Source organism: Capsicum annuum, chromosome 7 (genome assembly GCF_002878395.1).
Source record: "Capsicum annuum cultivar UCD-10X-F1 chromosome 7, UCD10Xv1.1, whole genome shotgun sequence".
NCBI classification, from domain to species: Eukaryota; Viridiplantae; Streptophyta; class Magnoliopsida; order Solanales; family Solanaceae; genus Capsicum; species Capsicum annuum.
This window is the reverse complement of record NC_061117.1, coordinates 41,733,270-41,749,926: the sequence shown is the minus strand read 5'-3', so window position 1 is coordinate 41,749,926 and position 16,657 is coordinate 41,733,270. Positions and strand designations below refer to the sequence as shown.

At 34.5% G+C, this 16,657-nt stretch overlaps 1 protein-coding gene across 1 annotated transcript; it reads left to right on the top strand.

The window, feature by feature from the left end:
• The first annotated feature begins 13,589 nt into the window (after positions 1-13,589).
• LOC124885715 lies at positions 13,590-14,570 on the top strand. The gene is made up of 4 exons (XM_047393966.1): positions 13,590-13,719; positions 13,815-14,008; positions 14,069-14,267; positions 14,311-14,570. Exons 1-4 carry the CDS (start codon positions 13,590-13,592, stop codon positions 14,568-14,570), a joined length of 783 nt encoding a protein of 260 aa, XP_047249922.1.
• The last annotated feature ends 2,087 nt before the right edge of the window (positions 14,571-16,657 follow it).

Here is a 16,657-nt window from a genome sequence, read left to right as displayed (position 1 = left end):
TCTCAAATAGAGTGGTTTATATAGGTGAAGAACAAAGGATGTAACAAGAGTGAGTTAATGGTGAATTGAATGAATTAACTCCTCACCAAATGAATTCATCCGTTCAAGGAATGAAGTAACTTATCAAGAACTAACTCATCAAATGAATTCTTACGTTCAAGGAGAATTGAAAACACACAGTTATAAAAGAATTAATAAGTTACATTTTCTCGCAATGTATCTTGTAAATGTATTTAGACTTCTCTTTTTGAATAAGCTTAAAGAAGCTTTAGATTTTGACTTTGCATTCTAACCATTTATTAAAAATGCTTTCAATCGATTCTCTTAAGAAAAAGTTTACAGATTTTTGAGAAACTTGATTTCTATGGTTTTAGGTTCTTTTATTTTTAAAAAGGTAAACACACATTTGATTGTTTGTGATTTTAGGGAGTACTCACTTGATTGTTTAAGATGTTTAACCACTTTTAATTAACTCTTATTTTTTAGCTTACATTATTCCATCTTTTTTCTCTTCTCCAGATATTTGTGAGTCTATCTCATTGGCTTAATGGGAGGAATTTTGGTGTTATCAATCTTTCTAATAACTTTATCAGTGTTGGAGAAACTTCATATGAGAGATTGAATGAAGCTGCTTTTGAGAAGTTTGCAATTGTTTTAAAAATAATATTTTTATGGATAGGCCCTTTTTTAATATTTTTTTGGTTGTAGGGTTAACACACATTAAATTAATTTGTTTATTAGAAAATATTACTTTACCTTTTTGGCCTTAAATATTTTGTGTTTGAGTGAGAATTCTTATGTTATCCAATTTTTTAAAACATTTACCATTGTTGATGTTATCCAATTTTTTAAAACATTTTCTAGTGTTTAAAGGATTCCACACGAAAGAAATAGAATAAACTTGTTTTTTTTTTTTTTCAGAATTTCTCTTTGATTTTAAAAAATATTCATGGGTCAAGGTTATTTTTTTTGTTGAAAGGGTATTTCTGATTTTATAATTTAATATATACCAGCATTGGTATTTTTTTTTAATTATTTCATTTATGAATATATTTTATTTATTTATCTTTAATAGCAAGAAGTATGTTGTTGTGTATGTAATAGTAGTAAGAAAATAAACATTTTCATCTTGGCGATCAAATTCGCACTTCCTTAATAGGGAGCCCAAATTATTAAAGACCATAACTTTGTTAAGTTTTTGGTGTTCGCAAATTTGCGGCAGAGGGTGCTTAAATGATGCATTCGGGTGAAGACAAAAGCAATGTGGTATGCATCATATCATGTTATTTATAACTATTAGTCAAGCCTGTTGTAAATTTTTATAGTGTGATGTTGCATGGACACACTGTAAGTTCTTGCGGAACCATAGTATTTCTATGCCACACGCTTTAAGCAACAATAAGATTACGAGGGTAAGAGAAGTAAAGGAAGGTTCGTTCAACGGATCCTACAGTTAGAAAGAAAGATTTAACACAAGACAATATTGAAATCAGTACTTGATACTTTTATTGCAACAAAAAACATGCTTTTATTTTTCTCTTTCATATTAGAAAATTACTAAAAGCTACCTCAAACATTATCTTCTTGTGAGCACCAATAATGTTTGTAAGTATCATTCTCACGGAATGAAAGATTTATTTTTGATGTTTTGATTGCATGTATGGTTTCTCGGAGATATTCAAACTAAATGTGGTAGAATACTCGTATTTGCTTTCCATTATGCTGAAATAGACACTATTGTGGAATATAGCTGTTATTCTAATGCAGAAATAAGCTGGTTTAACCAAAGTAGAAAGAGCGAACAAGTTATGAGGTGTATTAAAGATTTAATAGAAAATAAAGAAGAATTAAGGAGTAAATGGAAATGATCACGGAAGGGTGTGGCCTTGTGGTCAACTGAAGTGACTTGACAACCATGAGGTCTCATATTCAAATTTCGGTAAATACAAAAATAATAGGTTATTTCTTCATATATGTCTTAGCCTTGGGTGGCCAAAACTATATGGTACTTGTCAATTGTCACTGACAGGAGGTGATTGGTACTACCTAGAATCAATTGAGGTGTACACGAGCTAGTCTTGGAATAATAAGCAAATTAAATCGGAGAATAATACTTATATGTACAAAAGAACTAATTTATTCACATTTTAGAGAGAGAGTTATCATTAATGTTGCCTCGTAATCAGGACCACTCCCTTTTGAATTAAGGTATACACCTTGGTGACTGCACTGAAGCATTGGCTTAGCCAGATGCAGCACTTAACCTATTTTTTCAGCTAATTCCAGTTCTTCATTGCAACTTAAACAAATCCTTGTTGACACAGGCACATACAAATTTGATTTCGCAAATGCTTAAAGTAATTATTGGTCCTTCATGGTAAACTTGATGATTATCTTACTTGAATCAGATGTTTATCTTTATTGATAGAGAGTCAAATTGAATCGGAATCATATGATCTTTTAAGAATCTTAGCACAATAATTTACTGGTGATGGCTCTTAAATTGTTCAAATGTTCAAGTAATCTTCTATATCATGGAAAATCATTCTTACAAATTTCCATGCATAATAAATCATCCATAATATCTGTAAAAATATGACATCTAGACCTAACTTAACTTCAAAATAAAGTTCATGAGAAAAGGATTGCGCAAATCTATATAATCACTTAAGTTCCATATATAATCTAGCTTATTAGGAGAGGATCCAAATCCTAAAAATCGTATTTCATTTATTAAAGAACTGAAATGATATGCAAGCATTAAATTCTGCACTTAGTGGCATATCTATGATTTAGGGGTCGTGGGTGCCCGTGAGGTTCGAACATACTAATTGATGCCCAAAGCTTTAAGGTGCCACTTGAAAACGAAAGAACTTAGCTATCTTCTTAATTTTTGGAGTGTTTTTTTTTTAATCTTATATTAATTTTTAATATTTTTATATAATTATGTCTAGTCTATATTAGGTTAATCAAGAATTGCACATAAGTCCGCTCCTGGTTGCACTAATCTTAGCATCAGTTCTGATGCCTTGTAATTAAAAAATCTTAACGTCAGTTCTCTGGGTGAGTGGTGATTTCAGCAAGTCCACTGTGTCAGACTAAATTATATCTACATTGTTACATTACATCATCACTTCATGTGTTAGTCATAAAAAATAATTATCATCAGTTCATGTATGAATAGTTACATCATACAGGAACAGTAGGCTTTAGATCTGAACTCTTCAATATTTTCTCATTTCATCCAAGGGAAGTGTCCCCGAGACATAGAAGACGTAAACGGAAAAATAATCAATAAACCAAGCAAAAAAAACCGTAATAAATAATAGATGCATTGATCTAACTCATTAATGGTATCAAAATAGTTGTCTGAAATTAATTCCCTCATGTGGCAGACCTGATTTTGATAACTCATAAAACTCTTCCTTTTGCTTTCTCGATCTTCTCTCCACGATCTCCGTCATTCCCTTAGTCATTGTTCTTCTCTTCCACCTATGCTAAAGAGACTAGAAGAAATAGGAGAACAATTTTATAACTCCATTTTTCTTGTGATCATATACAAACAAAGTTTGATCGTGAAATAGTGCATCTATTTAACTGAAAATCAAAGCAAACTGTTACTTTTGGAAATAGTTGTTCTACTTTGATAACAAAATTTACACTATCTTAAATTGACACTATATGGCTAGCCAATGCAAAGATACATTATTTTAAAATCTCACAACTTGCATTGTCTTTTCTATAGTATAATTTGCCAATTTTTTTGTCCATCTAAAAATAGCTTTCCTTGAATGGAATATTGCGAATTTCTTTTATTAGGGCAATGGTAATGCAGGTTGTGAATGTTAATGATGTAACTTTGCATTGTTTATCCATAAACGGGGCTTATTGTTGATATTTAATAAAATTTCATAACCCCTAGAACAACAATTTTTAAAAGGAACAATTTACTTAGACACCTAGTAACTAGATGCATTGTTTTACTGTCAAAACTTTTTGTCTATATGAAGACGACAAAAATGATGGGGTTGTGATATTGTTCTCTTAACCCTCCTAGCTCTTTTAAATATGCAGTGAAAAAGAAGAATATTGAATAAGGGAAAGATGAGGATTGGGGAGAAACATTTGAGGAAGCAAGTGTTAGAATTTTATAAATTATCTTGTTCAAGAAAATCTAATGAAAATTAGATGTGCCACAGGACGACGTTTGTTGAAAGAAGGAGATTGAGCTCACAACAAAAGTGTGAAACAAATAAAACAGTATTAACTATTTTCGAAAGTTAGTTAACCAACTAACTCTGTGAAGTGTCGTTGTTATGAGTTAGTTAGGTTATTATCTTCTAGATCCTTCTAGGTAGCTCTATTTAAGTAGCCTACTCAGTAAATGTAGAGATACAACAACAAGATTCAAACAATGAAATAAGTTACTTCTCTTCTTCCTCTTTAATGTTTCTTCTTATTTATTTCTTCTCATAACGGATTACAGAATTCATACATAATGAATTCTGATTAAATTTATGGTATCAGAGCATCGATCTAATTGTGATGTTGTTTACTGTTCTCTGCAGCAATCTACTAACTTCAACGCCAAAGAAATCTCGCACAAGAGTAGTATTCAAGAACCTCAAGAAACCAGCTCTCAATAATGGTGCAAATGTTGAGGAGTATGCAAGCTCTACCAATGGAGTAAATGGATCTCAGAATTTTGTTGGGATTGACTACAATCATCCACTATTTCTACATCCCTCAGATGTAAGTAGCTTGCAGATTATTTCCTTTCAGCTCACTGGAATTGAAACCTTTCAATGTGGTTTAAATCTATGAGATTAGCATTGTTAGGAAGGAACAAGATAGGAATGGTAGATGGTTCTTGTTCTAAAGATAAATTTTATTTTAAAATAAGGAACCACAGGGAAAGAGTGAATGCAATTGTTCTATCCTGGATCATGAGTTTTGTAGCTAAAAGTCTACTTGGAGGAATTATATATGCTACTAGTGCATAGGCTGTGTGGAGTGATCTTTGTGAGAGGTTCAACAAGGTGGATGGTTGAAGAACCGTAAACCTTAATAAAAAAATTACTACTTTATCTCACAAAGCAGCTTTAATATCACTCTATTATTCTAGATTGAAAGATTTATGGGAAGATTTTGAGGCTTTAGTACCTATCCCAGGATGTGGTTGTGAGACTTCAAAAGATTATGTGGCTCGTCTTCAAAAACCTAAGATGTTTTAATTCTTGATTGGGTTAAATGAATCGTATGCACAGGCAAGAAGTCAAATCTTGTTAATGAATCCTCTACCAAACATCAACCAAGCATATGTCATGGTGATTAATGATGAGAGTCAAAAGGCTGTAGAAGCTATTGCTGGTATTCTTTGGTCTAATCCTACATCAACTGGATATGAGTCAGCTAAGTTCTTAAGAGGAAAAGAACCGTATTCTAGAGGAAATAAATTAACATTCATGAGAGGAGATCAATAACACAAACAACAAAGAAGGCATCAAATATTATACTGTGAAATCTTCAAAATTGGGGGGTACACAAGAGAAAACTGCTAGAAAGTAGTAGGTTACCTTGCTAATTTCAAGTTTATGAAAAGAATTGGATCTAGTGCAAGTGAAAATGCAACATGCAGTACTGAAAGTGAGAATGCAGAATAAATTATACAGGTCATTCAACGTACAAGGACTCAAGATCCTAGCACTACAACTACTATCAAATCCATGATGGAAGCATCTGAATACTAGTCAATTCCATGCTTCTTTACTAATGAACAATATGCTCAGATATTACATTTACTAAACAAAGAAAACAAGACTAAATACTCAGCTCATGCTGCAGGTAAAAGGGTAGATTTAGTAGACTCCACCTATAAGGGTCCATGGATTATAGACACTAGTGCAAGCAATCACATTGTTGCAGATCTCAGAGCTATAATTCACACATCTATAACTATCACTAATGTGACAAAGAGTGTATACCTACCAAATAGAGATATATCTCTACACACTTATGTTAGGGCATGTAATGTATTTAAACAGGACACTATTACTAATATCTTTCACTTACCTTTGTTTAAATTCAACTTACTTTTAGTATCTAAACTTATTAAAGATTTACACTGCCTTGTTACTTTTTATCCTAATTTGTGTGTGTTTTCGGATCATTACAATAGGAAGGTGATGGGGATTGATAGAGAAGCTGATGGGCAATACATCTTTGCCAATACCACTACTAAGAATGATGCTGAGATGATTACTCAAAGACCAACTGCACTTACTGATTTGGTCTCTAGTTCTATTTGTGATTCTGCCAGTAATACTAATAAGCTAGATATAGTGTTATGGCATAAAAGACTAGGACATGCTTCAAATAATGTACTCAAAAGAATCATATCCATAGATAAGAGTATATCAACTAGTAATATCTCTAAGTGTGTATCTTATCCATGTGCTATGCAAGTCAGAATTTTTTTTCCTGCTACATATGTTAAGACTTCTAGCATCTTTGAGTCAATTCATATGAATGTATGAGGGCCCTATAAATTTCCTACATTTGAAGGAAATAGATATTTCTTAACAATGGTTAATGACTACTCTATAATGAATTGGATCTACTTACTTAAGCTTAAGTCTGATGTGTGTGTTTCAATTTCTTAATTCATTCAGTTTGTTAAGACTCAATTTGATAAAAACATTAAAATCATTAGGAATTATAATGGAAGTGAGTTTGTAAACTGAGTATGCCATAATTTGTTCACAAAGTGAGGCATTATCCATCAAACATCATGTGCCTACAGCCCTTAACAGAATGGAGTGGCTGAAAGAAAGCACAAATATATTTGAGAAGTGACTAGGGTTCTAAGATTTCAAGGTGCAATACATATGAAATTCTGGGGTCTGTGTGTCAAAGCAGTTTTCTATATCATTAATAAGCTGCCTACTACTCTATTAGATCACATATCTCCATATAAAAAACCGTATTGGAAGAACCCTAACATCAGTCATATGAGAACTTTAGGTTGTTTATGTTATGCTAAAGTAGTTCAAAAAACAGATAAAATTTAACCTAGAACTAGGGACTGTATTTTAATGGGCTACTCTGAAACTCAGAAAGGCTATCTACTATATGATTGTATTGATAAGGTGTACTTTGTTAACAGAGATATCAGCTTCAGATAAGATGTGTTCCCTTTCAAATAAAGAGTACCTAAATCTCAATAGATTACACCCGATAAACTACATGAAACCTTATTGCATTGGTCAGATATGGATACACAACATATGAGCCACTTACAGGATACATCAAATGCTCAACCAATATCAAATGAACCTATTGATCACATGCTGCAAGAACAAGTTTCAGAGATACAGGTTGATCAGGATCAGATTACAGACATACCTCTAGCTGGGCAGCAAGTACTAATACCTATAAGAAGGACTACCAAAACAAGAAAGGCACCCTTATGGCTAAAGGGCTTTGTATCCCTAAACATTCTTCAGGAAGGACCCTACTCTTTTTGTAAATACTTGACTTATGAAAACTATCTCCTAATAACAAGGCATGCATAGAAAATGCATCTACTTCTACCGAACCTACCAACTAAAGTGAAGCTATGAAAGATCCTAGATGGATAGAAGCAATGAAGAATAAGATTGATGCACTTGAAGGGAATCAAACTTGGGCGATCACTAGTATACTTGAAGGAAAGAAACCTATAGGCTGCAAATGGATCTTTAAATTAAAATACAAAGTTACTAGTGAGGTAGAAAGATTCAAAGCTAGGTTGGTTGCCAAAGGTTATAGTCAATAAGAGGGAATAGACTTCCAAGAGACATTCTCACCTATTGTTATGATGAAAATAGTGAGAACAATTCTTGTTATAGCAGCTTAAAAATAGTGGTACATACATCAAATTGATGTATACAATGCTTTTCTACAAGGTGATCTTCACGAAGAGATTTACATAGACCTTCCACAGGAATTCAAGATTCAGGGAGAGAAGAAACTTATGTGTAGACTCTTGAAATTCCTATATGGTCTCAAACAGGCTCCCATGGAGTGGAATGCCAAGTTATCTGAAGCTTTGATGAAAATGGGATTCAAGTAGAGTCAACTAGACTATTCTCTATACATAAAGCACAACATTGAAGGTATTACCATTGTCCCAGTCTATGTAGATAATATGTTAATCACAAGATACACTCTAAGACTAATTGAAGATACAAAATACAAGATACAAGATACAATAAACCTTCAAGATAAAAGATCTAGGTGAACTCAGATTTTTCTTGGGTATTGAATTTATAAGATCAAAAGAAGGTATAATGATGCACCAAAGGAAATATGTACTAGAACTTGTGTCTCAGCTGGGACTTAGTGCAGCTAAACCAGGTGACACACCTATTGATATAAACATCAAGTTGACTACTAAGGATTATGATGACTATGTCTATAAGAATGAACAAGGAACCAATGATCCACCAGTAAATGTTCATGCTTATTAGAGGCTTATAGGAAAACCATTGTATCTCACAATGACCAGGCCAGACATTGATTACAATGTCCAAACTCTTAGCTAGTTCCTATAACAACCAAAGAAATACCATATGGATACAACCATTAGACTGGTCAAGTACATTAAGAAGAAACCTGGACAAGGATCATTGATATCCAGTCAAGTAAATACTAATGTTTAAGTAGGTTATGATATAAATTGGGCATCATGTCCATTCTTAAGAAGATCCATTACTGGATATTTAGTGAAGATAGGAGCAACTACTATTTCCTAGAAATCTGAAAAGCAGAACCCCATTTTGAGAAGTTTAGTTGAAGCCGAATACAAAAGCATTGCTGCAACTGTGGTTGAATTGGTTTGGTTACTAGGACTACTTAAGGAGATTGGGATTAGTGTCAACCAATCTGATAACAAATCTACTATGTAGATGTATCTAATCCTGTATATCATGAGCAGACCAAACACATTGAAATAAACTTCCATTTTATAAGGGAGAAGATCAGTAAAGGACTAGTAACAGTCAACTATATTCCTACTAAGGATCAACCGAATGATGTGCTAACTAAAGGTCTTAGTAGAGCTCAACATGAACAATTGATGTCCGAGATAGGAGTCACGACCTGAAACGAGGCCCTGGTCGCCACGGACATCCTGAACCATGAAAGACCGAGAGTCCTTCTCTAATTATAAATCATATATACAATTTATATACCGTAAGGAAAATGTAGAAAAACATGACTTGACAGAAACATGGTTATTCTTCTACTTCAGCTGAACAATACGAAAATGAGTTCATAAAACACTCAAAAACACCTGACACTAGTCTGTAAAATATCTAACAACTCAAAAACACTACTATCTGAATACTGGGACAAGGCCCCCAGTCAGACCATAAAACAAAATGAAACATCAATGTCAAATTAATAAAACCTTCCAAAATAAGGGAGGCTCACTGTCACGACCTGAGCTGGGACCATGGACGCGACTGGCATCCTGAACAATCTAGGTCTAAGATACCCCTATAACTTCCCAACCCACTAGTGATATTGTTCGCTTCGGGCCCAGGACCACACGGCTTTAAAATGCGTCACTAGGTAGTAAGGCTTGTGTACTTATAAATCCATTATATCTCCTATATTTTGTTAATGTGGGACTCTTTATCCTAAGTTGGGGTGTCATATACACCCCCTTATGGACTCAGCGTCCTCGTTGAGGTTTGCCTCACCAAATGGGATTTGCCTAGACTCAGGACTGAGGTTTTCCCTGCCTTACCAGGATTTGCCTAAACTCAGTTTGAACTCTGGCCCACATGGATAGGGCTGACACAAGAGCGGCTTTGATACTATTTTGTTATGACCCGATCCAGGGCCCTTGCCACAATGGGCATCCCAAACCATCAAGGCCCAAGAGACCCCTGTACCTCCCCAACTCACTAGTGATATTGTCTACTCTAGGCCCAGGCCTGCACGGCTTTAAAACTCATCACTAGGGAGTAAGGCTTGTCTACTTATAAACCCAGTATCCCTTTTATTTTTTATCCATGTGGGACTCTTTATCCTAAGTTGGGGGTATCATAATAGGCATCCTAAATCTATTTGAGATTACCTAACTTGAGGGGGAGTGTGAAAAGAAGAAGATTGAGCTCACAACAAAAGTGTGAATCCAATGAAAAAGTATTAACTATTTGCGGAAGTTAGTTAACCAACTAACTCTGTGAAGTGTAGTTGTTATGAGTTAGTTAGGTTATTATTTTATAAATCCCTCCATGTAACTTTATATAAGTAGCCTACACAGTATATGTACAAATACAACAACAAGATTCAATTAATGAAACAAGTTAATTCTCTTTTTCCTCTTTGTAGTTTCTTCTTTCTTTTTTCTCCTCATAACAGATTACAAAGAGGTTGAGATAGAAGTCAAAATGTAGAAAGGGAGGTTGAGATAGTTCGGGCATGTGAGGGGGTGGTGCACTTTTTTTAAAAGTGTGGAGATACGAGAGATTGGCTATGGATGGATTCCGACAAGGTAGAGGTAAACAGATGAAATATTTACGGGAGCTGATTCGACATTACATGCAGAAGCTACAACTTATCGAGGACATGACCCTAGAAAGGAAGGCATGGAGGACGTAAGTAAGGTAGAAGGTTAGTAGGTAGGAGTGTGTTCGTTCTAGTAGGTAGAGGTGCTTTAGTGTGTTATCCATGACAATTGTCGTAAAGCTTTTCTTGTATGATCTTGGTGTTGTTGGTTCTTTTTGATAGTTCGAGTATAGTATTACTTTGTAGTAGTCTTATTTCTGTTGTTATCTATTGATTGGTTACTACCTACCTATTTTTTCATGTTCTTATATTATCCATTTTTTTCTAGACTGGGTTATTACTATCTAATTTTTTTTGTCATAAGCGGGGGTGTATCGAAAACAACCTCTCTACATCCATGTGAGGTAGTGGAATGAACTACGTATACTTTACCCTCCCTAGACCCGATTTTATGGGAAGATACCGGGCATGTTGTTGTTGTTGTTGTTGTTGTATGTCATCATAACTGATCTTAAGATTAGTGAAATATTCAAGCTTGCATACACCTCATTTCTGCTTCATTATAAATAAAGAAAGCTGGATTTGGATCCTCCTGAACTAGCTTAATAGAACTTGAGGATTAAACTGGTGGTCTACTTAAATGGACTACACAATGCTCCCCTCATGGATTTTGGGATTGAGTTAGGCCTAGGTGCTAAGGATGGATGGTTTTGTACGTATATAAATTTGTTAAAATGTTGTTCCATAATAAAGAAGGGACTTCAAAAATTTAAGACCCATCACTACTAGAGGTTTTTTTACTTTATATTCTTAACAAATCTTATGACTTCCTATCCAATTTGATTCTCCATCAATGAAAATTAGAACTTGATCTCGAGTTGGATAATCGTCAAATTCACATTGAAAGGTCAATGACTGTTGATAAGATTAGTGCAGCATTCCGAGCATGTATGTAACTGATTGAGTAATTATGCATCGGCTCGACTCTAAATTTTTACTAGACTCTGCTGTTATAGATTATAAACTATTTAAACAGGAGATACTGATTAAGCACATGTCTTGATTACTCTGCTTCGTTCTTCCCCTACGTAACTAATTAGTTGGAAGCTGTAGTTCATGAATAGCTGATCTTCCTCCAAGAAGTCACGTTTGTTAAAACTGCGCTGACTGAAAATGTAAATCAGTTCGCCACTCCTTTGGACTATATTGACAGATGGAAAGAGCTATAGTTATATGTGTTCTACCGTTCAAGTATCGTCTTAGTGCCACTATTTTTCTCAGTAAAATTTCCTTATCGAAAAAAGTAGAGCTTATTGAATATCCTAGTGGTTTGGCTGGCTGATGATATCGGGGGTATTCCTTATTATCGAGTAGATTCATCTTCCATTGCATTGAAAAATGGCTGCACACATCAGTGACATGGTTTATGTAGTCAATTTGTTATATGATATTTGATTTACTTACTGTCAGTTATATATTTGATTTACATGGATAACATTGTCTAGAAATATTTATGGATCCAGTATAATAAATGCAGCTCCTTTTCTTATACATATGTAATTTTCTATTACAGTATACCTCTTTTTATATCAAGCAATGGGGCGAATTGTTTTCTTTGTCATTTTTGAAGGTCCAACTGCCGGATGGAGTAACAGCATCTGTTCATATTACTAAAAATGAGTTTGAAGAGCAACAGTGAGCTCAAATCCTTTCTTTTCTTCTTTGATGATGATCTCTCTGCCAGTTATTTAACTGCATTCTTTCTCTTGATACTATAACTATGCCGAGAAGATTGGTTATTGCTACTATTTTCACTAGTATGATATAGCTTCCATAAACTACTAATAATTAAAAAGAGAAACTTTGATAAACACACAGGCAATAAAATGAGTAAGTAAGAAATTTGTACTCCGGAGTATGATGGTCAAGCTTAAAAAGAAGTATTTTTGCTGTGTGGAAATTATTGTTTTGTAATGCTTTCGTTCATCCTTTTTTTTTTTCATCTAGTAAGATGGGAAAACAGCGAATTAGTTCTTTCTATGATGGATAAGTTTCTGCTTCATTCCTAAAAGCTTCTATTTCTTTCAAGATCAAAACTTCTGATTTCCTAAATCGAATACCATAAAAGAGCCCAGACCCTGGTTCAGTTGATAGATAGACCGAAAATAATATTTCTAGACAAAACGAACAAATACTTCCTTTATTACTTGCCAACAAACTGCTCAAACCAGCAACGAGGCTCATTTGTCAGTACCACGTCTAGGATCTTAGGAAAGGGAAAACTCGAAGGATGAGTGTGCTCCTCACTGCCCTATGATTTATTATAGTCATACTAGGTTGCGTACTTCTTACCTAGTACCTAACTTTTCGTTTCCTCTTCTAAGAAACATTATATGGTACGGAGAAAAGCACCGAAGTGTGTGACTTAGTGGTCAATGATTTGGTGATAGTCATGAAGTCTCACGTTCAAATCCTAAGGGAAACTAAAAACAGTAAGTGATTTCTTCCCATTTGCCCAGTCTTGGTGGGCAGAGTTACCCAGTACTTGCGTTGGTTGAAGGTAGAAGGTACCCCGTGGAATTAGTTGAGTTGAGGACAAGCTGACTTAGACACCACCATCAAATATTTTTTTAAAAGATAAAACATAGTACTTGTTGAAGTATTGAGTTATTTGCTATTATTTTTCTTTTTTAGTTTAGTAATTTTATTTCTGAAATTCAGTTATCTAAGTTGATATAGAATAGTATTTATCAGTATCCTAGTTGAAGGTGGAATAGGATTTATCAGTATCCTAGTTGAAGGTAGAATAGGATTTTATTAGTTTCCTAGTTAGAAATAGAATAGGAGTCTTTTGTCTGTTTATATTCTCAGATGTGAATGAATAAACAAGCAGAATATTTTTTTATCCTCAAACGTTTTCTTCTTCTCTGTGTTCTATAGAACAACAATTGGTATCAAGAGCCAATTTCTTGTGGGATCTGTGAGAGAGAAGACCCCAAAAATAACCTTGCGTAAAAGTCAATATTGTTATGGCTTCCAAGAATTTTTCATTTCCTTCACCCCCAATTTTTTCTGGTGAGAATTATCTAATTTGGGCTATCAAGATGAGAACATACTTGCGAGTATATGATGTGGGAAGTGGTAGAGGTTGGAGGAGAGGTAAATCCTTTGCCAGATAATCCAATAATGGCGCAAATTAAGAATCACAGAAGAGGTTGCAAAAAACTTTAAAGTTCTATCTTGCATACAATCAGGACTTTCGGAAGTAATTTTCACTAGAGTTATGGCGAGTGATACTGCAAAGGAGGCTTGGGACAAGTTGAAAGAAGAATTTCAAGGAAGTGACAAGATTAGGCAAATAAAAGTGATAAATCTGAGAAGAGAATTTGAAATTCTCAGAATAAAGGATTCAGAAACTATTGAAGAATTCTCCAACAAGTTGATGAAGGTTGTAAACCAAATCAGACTTATGTGAGAAGAGCTTACAGATTCAAGAATCGTGGAAAAGGTTCTTGTGAGTTTTCCCGAAAGATTTGAAGCAAAGATCTCCTCACTCGAAGATTCGAAGGATCTCACAAAACTATCACTTTCAGAACTTGTACATGCTCTTCAAGATCAAGAGCAAAGAAGATCCTTGAGGCTAGAAGAAGCTACTGAAACTGCTCTTCAAGCCAAGTTCAAAGGAAAGATGCAAATTCAAGAGGAAGGTAATATCCCTGAACTTCTACTAATTGTAGTAGAAATAATCAGCCGATTCTCGCAATGAAGTCAAGAATAGAGAAAACTTTCCTCCATGTAAGTATTGCAGAAAAACCAATCATAAAGAGGATGATTGTAGGTTTAAGGGGAAGAAACCACCTCTTCAGTGTAGATATTGCAATAAGCTTGGACATATTGAAAGATTTTGCAAAGTGAAGAAGGAGAACAACCAACAAACACAAAAGCCAACGTTTCAGAAGTTAAAGAACAGGAGGAGTTTATATTTATGGCGATGGAAGAAACAAGATTGAATGATAAAAACACATGGTTTTAGGATAGTGGTTGCACTCAACACATGACCAGCAAACGGGAATATTTTACGAAGTTGGAATCTGCCAAAGGTAGTGTCAAGTTGGCCGATAAAACCACATTGGAGATTGTTGGTAAAGGAATTATGGCAATTGAAGCTCCCAAAGGTACTAAATTTATTCAAGATGTTTTGTTGGTACTTGATCTTGACCAAAATCTATTGAGTGTAGGTCAAATGCTAGAACGTGATTATATGTTACGGTTTAAAGATAAAAAAATATGTTATTTCTGATTCTAGCAGCAAAGATGTGATTACAGTTGAAATGATAAAAACAAGTTTTCCTTTGAATTGGAACTCAAATTCTGAGCAAGTTTGTCGAAGTAGCCAATATGAGTAGGTTATTGTGACCACCAAACACAACGATGATGATTTTATTTTTTATTTTGGAAAAATTAAAAATTGTTGCGCTACAATGGATGTTGAAATCGAACAAATCACTTCTGAAAAAAATCCTCAAAAGCTTCAGAACAATAAGGAGGCTATAACTAAGGATAATCCACATACTATAGCTGGGACCACATCGGGATCTCCAAACTTGAAAATAACAATAGTTCCAATTCAGACCTCACATTCATGAAGATCAGAATGACAGAGATGATGGGATGGATGATTGCGATGATTTGTCAAACTATGATGATGATGATGATGACTATATGTTTTACAAAAATGATGATGATGATGAATGTGATTACTTGAGCATGCAGGCATAATTTGATAATGCTGATTTGCCTGCTGATGTTGAGGCAATAGTTTCTTGGTTAAATGAACCTGCTTCCAGTTCAAAAGTGTCTTCCCAAGTTAGCTCTTCAAGTCATCTAGCAGGTGCTCAAACATCAACTCCTACAAATCCTGAGCATGCAATTAGTGGCTTTCCGCAGGTCCCTGCTTCAAGCAGTACTCTGGTGTCTGGAGGGTCAAATTCTTGTGGAAAGAAAGAGGCTTCTGAAGATGAGGAGACCAATGACAACTGGCATTGGTTTCTTTCAGAACTAAAATCTGTTGTCTCAGGATCGCATCCAATTACTTTTATTTCTGATTTCCAAAGAGGGATAAGAAAGTCTTTGCAAAATGTCTTTGGTGAATAATGTTACCACGGTTTTTGTCTGTGTTACCTTGTAGAGAAACTTAATAATGATTTAAAAGGGCAGTTTTTGCATAAAGCTAGACGCCTTATGATCTAAGATTTATATGCTGCTGCTTGTGCCCCAAAACGCGAGTCTTTGGACCGCTGTATTGAGAATATTAAAGCTATCTCACCTGAAGTTTACAATTGGGTAACTAGAAGTGGGCCCAAATACTGGGCAAATGTCTTTTTTTATGGGGCAAGGTATGACCACTTGACATACAACTTTGGGCAGCCTTCCTGTGATTGGATTGCAAAGGTGAATGAGCTGCCAATAACTCAAATAGTTGATGTATTATTTTGGTAAAATAATGAAATTGATCTATACTAGGTGTGTTGAATCCAGTAAGTGGGTTACTACGTTGGCACCTTTGATGGAACAAAAACTTCAAAGTGAAACATCAAGAGCGAGGTCAGTTCACCTATTACCCTCGTATGGCAGCAGATATGAAGTGCTCTACATTGTTGATACCATTGATGAATACGCTGTAGGGCAACTGAAAGAATATGACCGTAAGAAACTAGACTCTGCCACTAAGGAGGATTAACTCGCTGATATATTTATCAAAGCTCTTCCAAAAGAAAATCTTTGTGAACAACTTGGAATTACCAGCGAACAACTCAAGGAGGAGTGTTGAAGTATTGAGTTATTTGCTGTTATTTTTTTTTTTTAGTTTAGTAATTTTATTTCTGAAATTCAGTTATCTAAGTTGATATAGAATAGGATTTATTAGTATCCTAGTTGAAGGTAGAATATGATTTTATTAGTTTCCTAGTTAGAAATAGAATAGGATTCTTCTGTTTATTTATATTCTCAGATGTGAATGAATAAACAAGCAGAATATTTTTTATCCTCAAATGTTTTCTTCTTCTCTGTGTTCTGTAGAACAACAATACTAGTTTCT

Excerpts from the sequence above, each read along its gene's own strand:
- LOC124885715 (XM_047393966.1), top strand. The coding sequence starts at position 13,590 with ATGGCTTCCAAGAATTTTTCATTTCCTTCACCCCCAATTTTTTCTGGT. Across the intron at positions 14,009-14,068 it reads TCTCCAACAAGTTGATGAAG|GTTCTTGTGAGTTTTCCCGA; the intron begins GTTGTAAACCAA and ends ATCGTGGAAAAG. Across the intron at positions 14,268-14,310 it reads GATGCAAATTCAAGAGGAAG|CCGATTCTCGCAATGAAGTC; the intron begins GTAATATCCCTG and ends AGAAATAATCAG.